Source organism: Brachycentrus maculatus, unplaced genomic scaffold (genome assembly GCF_059751285.1).
Source record: "Brachycentrus maculatus isolate JH-2025_06_01 unplaced genomic scaffold, ASM5975128v1 h1tg000388l, whole genome shotgun sequence".
In the NCBI taxonomy this organism is placed as follows: Eukaryota; Metazoa; Arthropoda; class Insecta; order Trichoptera; family Brachycentridae; genus Brachycentrus; species Brachycentrus maculatus.
Genome location: NW_028281137.1, coordinates 801687 through 812908, shown reverse-complemented (window position 1 = coordinate 812908; position 11222 = coordinate 801687). Strand labels below are relative to the sequence as shown.

The 11222-nt window shown below is 32.1% G+C and overlaps 1 protein-coding gene across 1 annotated transcript; it reads left to right on the top strand.

The window, feature by feature from the left end:
- Positions 1-1175: 1175 nt before the first annotated feature.
- LOC148303055 (sorting nexin-29-like) lies at positions 1176-10712 on the top strand. The gene is made up of 11 exons (XM_088270641.1): positions 1176-1326; positions 1441-1607; positions 1690-1829; positions 2434-2575; positions 4112-4218; positions 5184-5949; positions 6039-6153; positions 6254-6457; positions 6691-6831; positions 7449-7576; positions 8681-10712. The coding sequence occupies exons 1-11, from the start codon at positions 1300-1302 to the stop codon at positions 8736-8738; spliced, it is 1995 nt and encodes a 664-aa protein (XP_088126767.1). The 5' UTR covers positions 1176-1299; the 3' UTR covers positions 8739-10712.
- Positions 10713-11222: the final 510 nt, after the last annotated feature.

Below are 11222 nucleotides of genomic sequence, written 5' to 3'. Positions count from 1 at the left end.
GCCCGAACCATTTCAACACACCTTTTGCTTAATTTTATTGATAATACTTATCTCAGCATTGCATTCTTTCTTTCACCATTCGAACATCGTTTTACCGCACATGTCTGAGAGATTGCATTCATATTATTTTTATTTTTTGACATATCATCAAAAAGAAGAATTTGGAAGACTGGGCATTTACGGGGCTGACAACCGTCATAGGCTGGTTTAAGTGATCATTTTACACACGTGTAACATTCACCAATTCTACCCATTATTGACAACCACACTACTTAAATTCTAAGAAGTTCCTTTATATATGAACCGATTTAGAAACCTTGTTCTTGAATCACTAGAACTTCACTAGAGACATCTATTGGTGAGATGTAAAGTAGCTTTTTACTAAGCAGAAACTCTTATATTAGTATGTGAGTTCCGAATCCTGGATTATAATCACACACATGAGAAACGCCAGAAAACACCGTTTTCATTTTTATTATTTAAGCTTATAATTTGACCAGATAATTTATTCACAACATTTTGAGTGTGTCCAAATACTTGTTCACAAAATCTGGATTATCTCCAATTACAGGAGTTATTTTTATATTATTTTTTAAAATAATATGAAAATACTCCTGTAATTAAAGATAATCCAGATTTTGTGAACAAGTATTTGGACACACTCAAAATGTTGTAAATATATTGCATTCAGTCTAATTTAATCTTCTTTTGCTAACTGGAGTTGGATACTTCACTTCTATGCATTAGGGTTGGAGCTAGAACTCCATTTTGCATTGCCAGTTCAGTTTTTACTGATAGGTTATCTATACTTTCTTAATATAATTAAATTTTCTCTCGGGAAACTACGTTAATTAATATAATATTATTAGTTAATTAATATAAGTTAAATGTGCTTACATGGTTTTAAAAAAATTTACACCGAAGAAAAGTTGAGACCCAAGTGTTTAAATTTGCTAGTCTATTTCCGCGCTTACGTTTTATGTATAAATCAAGAGTACCTACCTATCAAAAATAAAGAAATAAAAATTACATTAGAAATATTATTTTGTAAATTATTTAAAATTCAGCGCGAATTGATAATATGCTTCAGATCTCGGCCTAATAATGCATAAGTACTTTTTACTAAGTGTCACGTTTTGTAGTATAACAACTCTGGATGAATACTCCCCCATCTTGTTTTGTTAGTCGTCTATGGTTTGAAACGTCAGTGTCATTTGTTGAAGTTATTATTTTATATTTATTATCTTATTATCAATATGATGTTTTGCGGTTTATTTATTTTAACATTATGAGTATTTCATGGAAATAGATAAAATCAAAACAATGGTAAGTTTCTGCACGTGTCGAATAAGTTTTTTTAAAATTATATTTTAATGTTCCCACCTAAATGGCATTATTATATAGTGAAATTATGAATAATTGTGGATTTATGTTGAACAGAGCCTTCGACTGATGTCATCGATGATATCAGGGGGTGATAATAAAGAAGAAATTCTAAAATATCGTCGCGAAGGACAAAAGGCTTTGGGAAGCTTATTGAGCATCGTTCAAAGTTGCCAGGCGCGCTATGGAGGGAAAACTGAACTGGCGACAGAAGATGATATCAGGTTACATAAATAATATTTTATTAAATTCTTCCAGAGAGTTCCAAATACATTTTAAGTAATAAACAATGTTTTATCACCCCAGGATATCAGAACTGTGTGACAGGTGGACGAGTGTCCTGTCGCACGGACTCCGCCCCCCTCAGCTGACATCAGCAGCTCCATCTTCCATACAGAATATTGTCTCGGCTGGAATCAACTTTGCCTTTAACATAAACTATATAGGTAAAGTAACCTCAAATTTTCTTAGCTAAAGAGGGATAAACTTTAGTATCCGAAATAAACTTTATAAAAATATGTAGATCTTTCTTTCTATAACATACATATAACTATTATAAGTATTTTATGGAATGAAAGTACTATAACTAGTATATGCTAGTTATTATATTATGATAACTAGTAAAACAAAACACCGTCAGCCTTGTATACTATGTTTTTGAAGCTTTTTTATTTGATGTATCTTGAGGATACTCATTGACAGAATACCTAATTTAACTTATTAAAATATAAGTAATATTTTCATTATTGTGATTGGATCATAAAATATAAAATTAGAGATTTCTTCTCTGTCTCTCATCTGCACAAGAGATTGTTTAAAAAACTTGAAACTATATAAGAAATTAATAAAAAAAAAGGGAGTAAATATTAAATTTAAATATTTATTTCGTAAATTTAACCAAAAGCAACATTCATCAAAGCCAAACATCCTATTGCTACCTATTACAACTAGTAGAAAATTGGTGTTTTTGTCATTATGATGTTTTTTTGTATATTTATTTTATTACCAATATATTTTTAATAATTTCATTATTTTGATTGTCTACTAAAGGGACAGCTTTGTGGAACTATGCGCGTCTTCACTTGACCCGACACGAGGAAGAAAGATACCGGAATCTGAAGCAAGTCACAACCCCCGCGGGACACTTCAAGGCCTTCTTGAGAGCTTCACTCAACGAGAGGTCGCTTGAGAGGTACTCATCAATATCACTTTGCAACTGCTGAACTTGTAGCTGAATTCTTTCCTGTACTAGTTGCTATTTTATTTATTTGCTTCATTTGTTATTATCATCCATATATTTACAATTTTAAAAAAAATACAATAATATGTCTTAAAGGGTTTTCCCATGCCAAGGACACGTTTTACGATACTTCTTTAGTAGATGATTCATTAGTAACTTATCTGCCATGTCGCTCACTCCTTTCAAGAACGTCATAAATCAAAAAACTTGATTTTTCAGGAGAACGTTTTTAAAGTTTAAAAATATAATACAATGTATTAAAAATAAATATCAAGCCACTTATTGAACTTTTTACTGTGCAACAGATCTTTTTAGGTAAAACCTGAAGGTTCTTTCTCAATTTGAAAAATATTTAGTGTATTTAAAAAAATAATAAAACAATACGTTTTCTTCAAAATGCAAAAACAACACTTCCTGCCCTATGCGAATAAATATTAAGTTAAAAATATGCCTCTTTTGCTGGGATATAGTTCATTTTCTGGGCATTTCGAAAACATGCACAACTGAAAATTGTCGATTTTTGATTTATGACGTTCTTGAAAGGAGTGAGCGATGTGTCTAGGATCTACAGGAAAAGTTAATTAATTCGAAATCAAAGGGACCAAAATTTTAAATATATTTTTAATCAGCAAATTCGTTATCATTTTTTTCATAAACAAATATACACAACAGGATAGTTCCAAAGTAATTATTTTTTGTTGCAAAATACCAATGTTATGAAAGTCTTCTTTCCAGAATTTATCTATACATAAAACAATTGACCCTTTCCTTGTTTCGTGTGATTTCGAATTTCAGGTGAAATATTTTTTTAAATTCAGAATTAACAAATAACTTTTTAGATAATGGAAACAGGTTATAATAGAGCTTTATTGCGTAGTACTCAAAATGTATTTTACAAATAAGTATATTTGGGGAATGTGAACAGGAGAACAAACAGAGGAAAAAAGATTGGCCACAATCAGAACCTAAAATTTGGTTATGTCAAAAGTCTACAAAATCGGAGGGCATGTATGACTAGATTTATGGATGTGAAGGAAGCTAGTATATGTCAGGACAGAAGAGTGTGGCGTTCCATCCTCTCTGCCTATTGCAAGAAAATGGCGTAGTGGTAGTAGTAGTATTTTACAAAATGCGCTATATGTTATTGGTTATGATTGATGATCTTGTTTGATCTGCATTTTTGATACTGTAGTTCTATGAATGTTTTCATGCAGTGTGTTATTAATGATTTGTGTATCAGCTAAACAGCCGGGAAGTGTTTCCTGTGATTTGTTTAGTCATTTTAAACTGCAGAATAGACTGAAATAAATAATTTTTGCTATTGTATTTAAGATTTAAATTGTTTTAAACATGAATGTTTTAAAAAGTTTTTTGTAGTGGTATTTTTTTTTTCAGTTTTCAAAAGTTTTTGTCTGTTTATATACCTAGTTACTTTTGTTAATTCTGGACAGTTACATGGTATGTATATATTGCTTTCTCAATTATCAGGTATCTGCACAGTTGGGTGGGACACTCCTTAGTAACTGAATATTACGAGGAGTGGGCGCTTATGAGAGATTCTGAAGCCACCAGCCTGCTTCCTAATATGGCTGCAGGTAACTTATAAGTCTCTCAACAGAGGCAAACCATCTAACTCGCATATTCCCTTTATGTAAAAATAGATGCTTTGCCACTGTGTACACCTATGATATACATATATCTTGATGTATTATTCGTAGTATATAAGAGTGAAAAATCATTTATATTTATTTGACCCTCCCCCTGGGAATGAGCCTGCGAAGGTGGACACTCAACTCCGTTTTCCGTTGAAAACTCAACATTTTAAATAATAAATAAAATTTGTTGCTTATATTAAAATACTCACTTAATTTCTGGATCAGTCTAAATATGCCTGAAATGCGCTGATATTAAATTTATAGTATTTAATTAGTATTTTTTTTTCTAAAGCAGAAGAAATTCATATCAGTAGAAAATAGGTAAAGAAAAATAAATGCTGTGTTTATATTATTGTAATTTTTATTTATTAAATTTCTCATCACATTTCTAAGATTGTTTTATACCTTAATTAAATACAATAAATAAATATTCAGTGTTAGTCTCTCTCCAAGCACAAGAGGTTATTCTTTTTTTTGGAGAGGCACAGCGTTTCTACAAAAAGATATAAGTGTAAATGTCTAGTAAAAAAAAAAATATCTAAAAAAAATTATGTTATCTTTCTTTTAGAATTTCATTAATTGATTAGGCAGTCACTTTGTGGTAAAATCTATCCATTTTTAATTAAAGTTTTACTTGGAAAATACCACTATTTACTAGTGGTATTTACTAAGTTAAACATTAAATAAAAAAATCTTTTAGAAATTAAATATTTTGTATTCAATAAGAATATTTTGTTAAAATATTCAAATTGAATAAATATTAAATAAATGAAGTTGCAAATTAACAAGTGCTGAAATAAAAAGGGGAAGTGTGCCAAGTATTTAATTTTTATTTTTGGAGTAACACAAGTGTATATCATTGTTTTGCAAATACAGAAATAATAAGTATGTATACTCTTATACAGGTTTGGTGTGTGTACTCTTCGCTCTGTCAATTGACAAAGCCGAGTTGAATGAGATCCAACCCGCCATCCAGCAGAGTGCGGCGCTCGAACCTGTCATTGCAGTAAAAGCCCCCGTAATGAAGACTAATGTTAAAGCCAAAGCTTTGCGACAAGTCATATCATTCGATACAAAAGAAGAAAGGGAGGAAAATGATTTAGGGGGTGCCAAAACGCCGGTGTTGAGTAATATAACGACCCCGGCCACCAGTTGGAATAGTGCTCCTCCGACATGCGTTAGTTCCCCGGACCCCAACTCTAAATTTGTCTATTCTTTACTAGCTTCGCAAAGTGAACCGACTACGTCCAATTACGACGTGAAAAAAAAGCACTTTTTCGCTGAAGATGCGTCAATGCCCTCGGAAAAAGTGAATAACTACGAAACTCCCGGTCAAATACTCGCCAGGCTTTCGGAAAAGGCTAGAGACATTTTTTCTAGTAAAAAAAGTTTAACGGGATCTCAAAAGGATTCTGATATTTCCAGCGTCAGTGGGAATAGAAGATTGTCGGAGAGCGATAGCGAAGGAGGTCCGGGAGAGGGCAGCGTGTCCTGTTTGGAATTGTGTTTTCCCGATGACGAAGGGGGGGAACCAGACGACAGACATTTCCAAGGAACTCTCACTCGCCAACAAGAAGACAATCTCGCCCTTCAACTGAGAATCACCCAATTAGAAATAGCTCATAAAGAGAAATGCAGTAAAATGGAAAAAACTATCATGGATTTAAATAGGTAATTCTAAGAAAAATAAATCTAATACATATTTGAAATTGAATAGCACCATTGAAATTATTATTTATTTTATTTGATTCTTATTTTAGAGAAAATGATAGATTAAAAGAGCAACTGAGGAAGTACGTATCTGCGGTACAGTTGCTTAAACAGGACTCTTCCCAGGTGGACGAAGTTAAGCAGTACGAATCCAAATTAGTTCAGGTATTCCAATATTTAATTCTATTATATTCGTAAAATCTTTTTTTTTCTTTACATTTATATAGAAATTCAGAATTCGTTGATTTACTTTTTAAAATATCAGGTAGCAGAGATGCATGCTGAGCTGATGGAGTTTAATGAAGTGCTTCAGCGACGGCTGGTGGCGGCGGGAGCTCGGCAGGGTGAAGGGGCGGGGAGGTCAGGAGCCCCAGGAGCGGGGGACGGAGAGGGCTGCAGTAACGTGCAGATCTGGATCCCCTCTGCTTTCCTCATCACCAGCGGATCAAAGTCCTTTCATGTATATCAGGTAATCCACTTGTTGTATATTTCATACTATTTTAGGCCTAACGGGCCTGTTATTAAATATAGGTATAAATTTGCAGCAATAGGTCGGTTCGAACCCCAAAAGAGCCCCTTAGAGTCCCCGGCAATAACCATGGGACCACAACCCGAAATAAATAATTATTCTTTAATTTTACTTAATTGAGTAAGTCATTGAAATTAGAACATTTCATTGAGATGATTACTTTTAAATTTCAGGTCTTCTTAAAGATCTTTTCAGAAGAGTGGAATGTATACAGAAGATATTCCGAGTTCCGGAAATTGTATTCTGATCTGAAGAACACACATCCTGACATATCGCCTTTCAAATTTCCACCAAAGAAGGCTCTCGGAAAGAAGGTATCATCTGCTTATTCTTATTATAACGAAATAATGTTGTAAAGTGTACCTGTAAAATGGGCGTTGAAGTCAACATCAAAAAAATTATAAATTACACATATATGTACCTAAATAATATATTAATTTCAAATGCACCCAAGGCTTTGTATGCATTTATGGTTACCATTTTGTTAAAACGTTAGGTATATGAGTTATTGTACTCATGTTTAAAATCTGATGCATACTGTATTTTTGCTATATAGCAATAGAAAAGTTCATCTAAAAATATTCTTTAAGTTATGATTTTATTTAACTATTTATTATGTTTATGACTTTTATCTCTCTTAGTTTGTTTGGTTACTCAATACACAATATTTCTTTATAAATATATATATAAATCAGATACATATTTATGTTTGTTATCCCTGTGCCATTTTCTGATTAAAAAATTGCAACTGTGCGGGATTGTGTTATGTTATAGAATACATGGTAAAATGAATAATGTGCTGTATAGAAGTAAAATTTAGACAGAATGGGGAATCGGGCCCTTGATCCTAAGTCTTAATCTTGTTGATTAAAGATTGATGTTGATGTTGATTAAAGATTGAAAAATTGATAATGCGGTTTGTCCCGTGCAGGAGGCGTGGGTGGTGGAGCGACGACGCGGCGCTCTGGCAGCGTGGCTACGGCACGTAGCGCTGTCCCTTCCGCAGCTACGTGGTGCCGCTACCAAGGCACAGCTGGTCACCCTGCTCCCCTTCTTCGGGTAACTCTCACTCCGTCATTCAGACACAGGATTGTATTCAACTTATTTATTGTAACTGCAGACAGTTGGTAGAATTCCATTTTAAATTAATGGGTAATATATCCAAAATTAAACAAGGTTATTGGAGGAAATTCTACTTTTATTTACATATATGATAATAAGTGATGCGTTTCGTTTATTAAGACATTATAAAACACTCTAGTGTGTTTGAGTGCGAGTACGAGTGTTTGATAATGTCTAAACGTCGAAACGCGTCACATATTATCAAACACATGTAAATAAAAGTAGAATTCAATCCAATGACCTTGTTTAATTTGGGATATATCACCCAAAAATTTGTATTCAACTGTCATCAGATGGTCAGCCACACCGATGGGGATTCTAGAGTTTATGATAGGACAGAGGTATTTGTGTGGTGTTCACTCCATGATACTCGCAGTATTCTTCTCCAGCACCATATCTCTCCTTCTCTCTCTCATATTCTTTTTTTTTTTTTTTTAATTACCTTACGTCCAAGTGACTCTGAAATCTAGCTACGCCTTATGCAACACCGTTTATCATGTCCCTACTCAGGCTTCAACTTTATAAGTTTCATAGCCTATGCCTACTTGTGAGTGGATTTACTCTTTATGTTTAAAGTTACTATAATTTTATGTAATTCATGAGTGAAAATTCTAGGCATATTCTCTGTCTTACCCTCTCCTTTATAGTCCGCGCTTCAAAAAAGTATGGGGAACACTTAGTGTTCTCACGAAATGGGCCTTGGTATTTTTGTTGTTGTTATATTTGTAGTTTGTCACTATTTATAGTTTGTCCATAATATTCATATTTCTAAAATATATAATAAAATGTATATATACCAAAATTTAAACTGGAAAGAAGTATGAATCGACAAAAAATAATAAGCTGAATCTCAATAGAGTAACCGAAAAAATAACAACCCATTAGGCATTTCTATTGACTTAAGTCTTAATAAATTTTGTGCTCTCGAAAGTTTTGAATTTTAAGGATCCAATTATAAATTAATGTAAAAAAGCCCCTGTATGTGGTCAGTTAATTTATCGTGTATTATGTCATATATGTATTTGTTTGATTGATTTTCAGTGATTCTAATGGTGGAACCATACCGAGCAGTGCTCTGTGTCCCGCCGCCTCCGTGTAACTTCAAGTACTCACCGACTCGAGCCAATACACTTCAAATCTTACAAGCTGCCTTCATTTCCTGTAACTAAACACATCTATCATTTAAACCTTTCTACATGAAAGAGTAACCTTATGCATAATTATTAACATATTGTAGGATATGTCATTTTTATACACCTTCTGCAGTGTAATCCCAGGGGCATATATTTATTTTTCTTTACCCACATATTGTTAATAGCGTGCATCATTCATGTTACAAAATATCAAAAATAAATATTGTCAATATGACCAATGTTGCCGATATAAAACAGTATTGCGCATGTGTGATTATTTTTTCAAATCAAAGCTTTAATATTGATTTAATATTAGTTCTGATAAATAACTGACATTTCAATAGCCCCCCCCCCCCCCCCCCCCGTCTTAACCCGAGAAATCATGAAATCACATGGTTTAGGAAGTACGCTTATTTTATGACTTAAACATGTGCATCCACCTGTGATTGTGCTGCTGTTGGTTAGACTTTATATGGCTACACAGTACCTACTTTAACACATTCTTTTATTTAAGGTTACCATATCTTCCTTTTGCCGGACTTGAGATTTTTTTATCAATGTAGAGGTGGCTTTTTAAAGTATGTGAAAATCCAGATTTTTTTATTTCTCTCTTCATTCTGAGCATCAGTACTTTCCCGCCCCAATCTTCCTCGACACAAAACAGGCTGACGTGCTTCCAAAGGCTAAATATGGTAACCCTATATAAGCTCTATATAATAAATTGCAAAGTATTTTATTTTTTCCAAGCAGTATTAAAATAACTACTTAGACTGTTTCATAGAATTTGAATGTACGAAATCAAATCAAATATCATAAATGTATGAAGTTTTCTGAAGAATGGATTTTTTTTATATATTTTCATTGTATTTGCATTAAAAAATATTAATATTTCATGTATATTTACAGGATTTAAGACATAATATTATACATTATAATGGATACATATCTAGTTGTTGAATTGTATTTTATAACCAAAAATGATTTATATTTACTGTGTGTTGCATATCTATTTACGTGTATATTTATTACTGGTGCAATAACCTTATTAAAACTTAGTATTAAAATTTCCATTTATATCATATAATCAATTTCATCAAGAAAGGTAAATGGAAAAATCTACACAAATTCATTAAAACTTAGCTATCACTTTAGTACTCGTACGTAGTATTCATTAGAAAGTGTAGTTTTCAAATATATCAAGCTGGACTTGGTATTCTTTTTTTGTAAACTGTTAAAATAATTATTAAGTTCAATTTATGTGGCAATTTATGGGTTTCATTTTAATAATTCACGAAAATATAAATTAAAGCATGTAAAATAATTAATGCATTTCAGTAAGTACGGTTGTCAAAATTAATCGCATTTTTTTATAATGAATAACTTTGATTTATTTAAATTAAGTTATTTTAGCACATTCCTTCTTAGATTTGTTATCTAACTTACTTCTGTAACTACCGAGTACCATGCAGATTAATGAACAACCTTCGCCTGCGGCAAGATATATTATGTCATCAACTTTATAAAGTTTTTTTAAATCTATTATTGCCAAATAAATTAAAATTAAAATCATTAGACAATCACTATTGTTATTATTGAAATCTGTGGGTAAATATGGGAAATATAATGGATTCAACTATCTTTATTTAAAATCCAATAAAAATAGACAATTTGTGACATCATTAGTTATTTTGACTGCAAGAATCAAATTGCACAATTTGTGATCCCCTTTTACCGCGAAATTTACATACCCTATTGACATATTTTGTACGTAAGGAGAGAACTGACACCTGTGGGGGTTTGATGCACTAGTTAACGGCATTGCTACCAACTTTCCAAAACCACACATATGGGATACGGGTATTGATGCAATGTGTTGTCAACTTACTAAAATGGTTTATTTGGATAAGCAAATTTTGATGGGTGAAAAGCCATTAAAAAAAGAAGAAGAAGTATATGAAATGACAAATGAAATTACTTTGATTTATTTATTTTTTCAGTTTTTTTCTATAAAAAAAAATAATAATAATCCTTTTATATGCATAATATTTTTAATCCGATATTCCTCCAGAGTAAAAATAGCCAGTTTAGTAGTATTTTTGAAGTGTTCAACAGCAAAATATTTTACTGCAATAATGCACTTTATATCTAGTCAAACAGGACACATGAGCCTACACTATACATTTTGTACTGTATACATCCCACTCTAACGCAACTTGCTTACTATTTTTAATAATGGGTCGTCTTGGCCTATAAAAATAGTATGAAATTTAAATGTTTATATAAATATTTCCATGAAAAATGAACTTTTTTCCTGAATAACTTAATAGTATTTCTAAAGTGCAATTCTATTAACACTAAAATGGGAAGAAATATGCAGTGCAGGCCATGTTAACCTGCTCTTACCTACCTCTCATTCACATTGCTGACATTAATTAGTGCCTTTTATATCT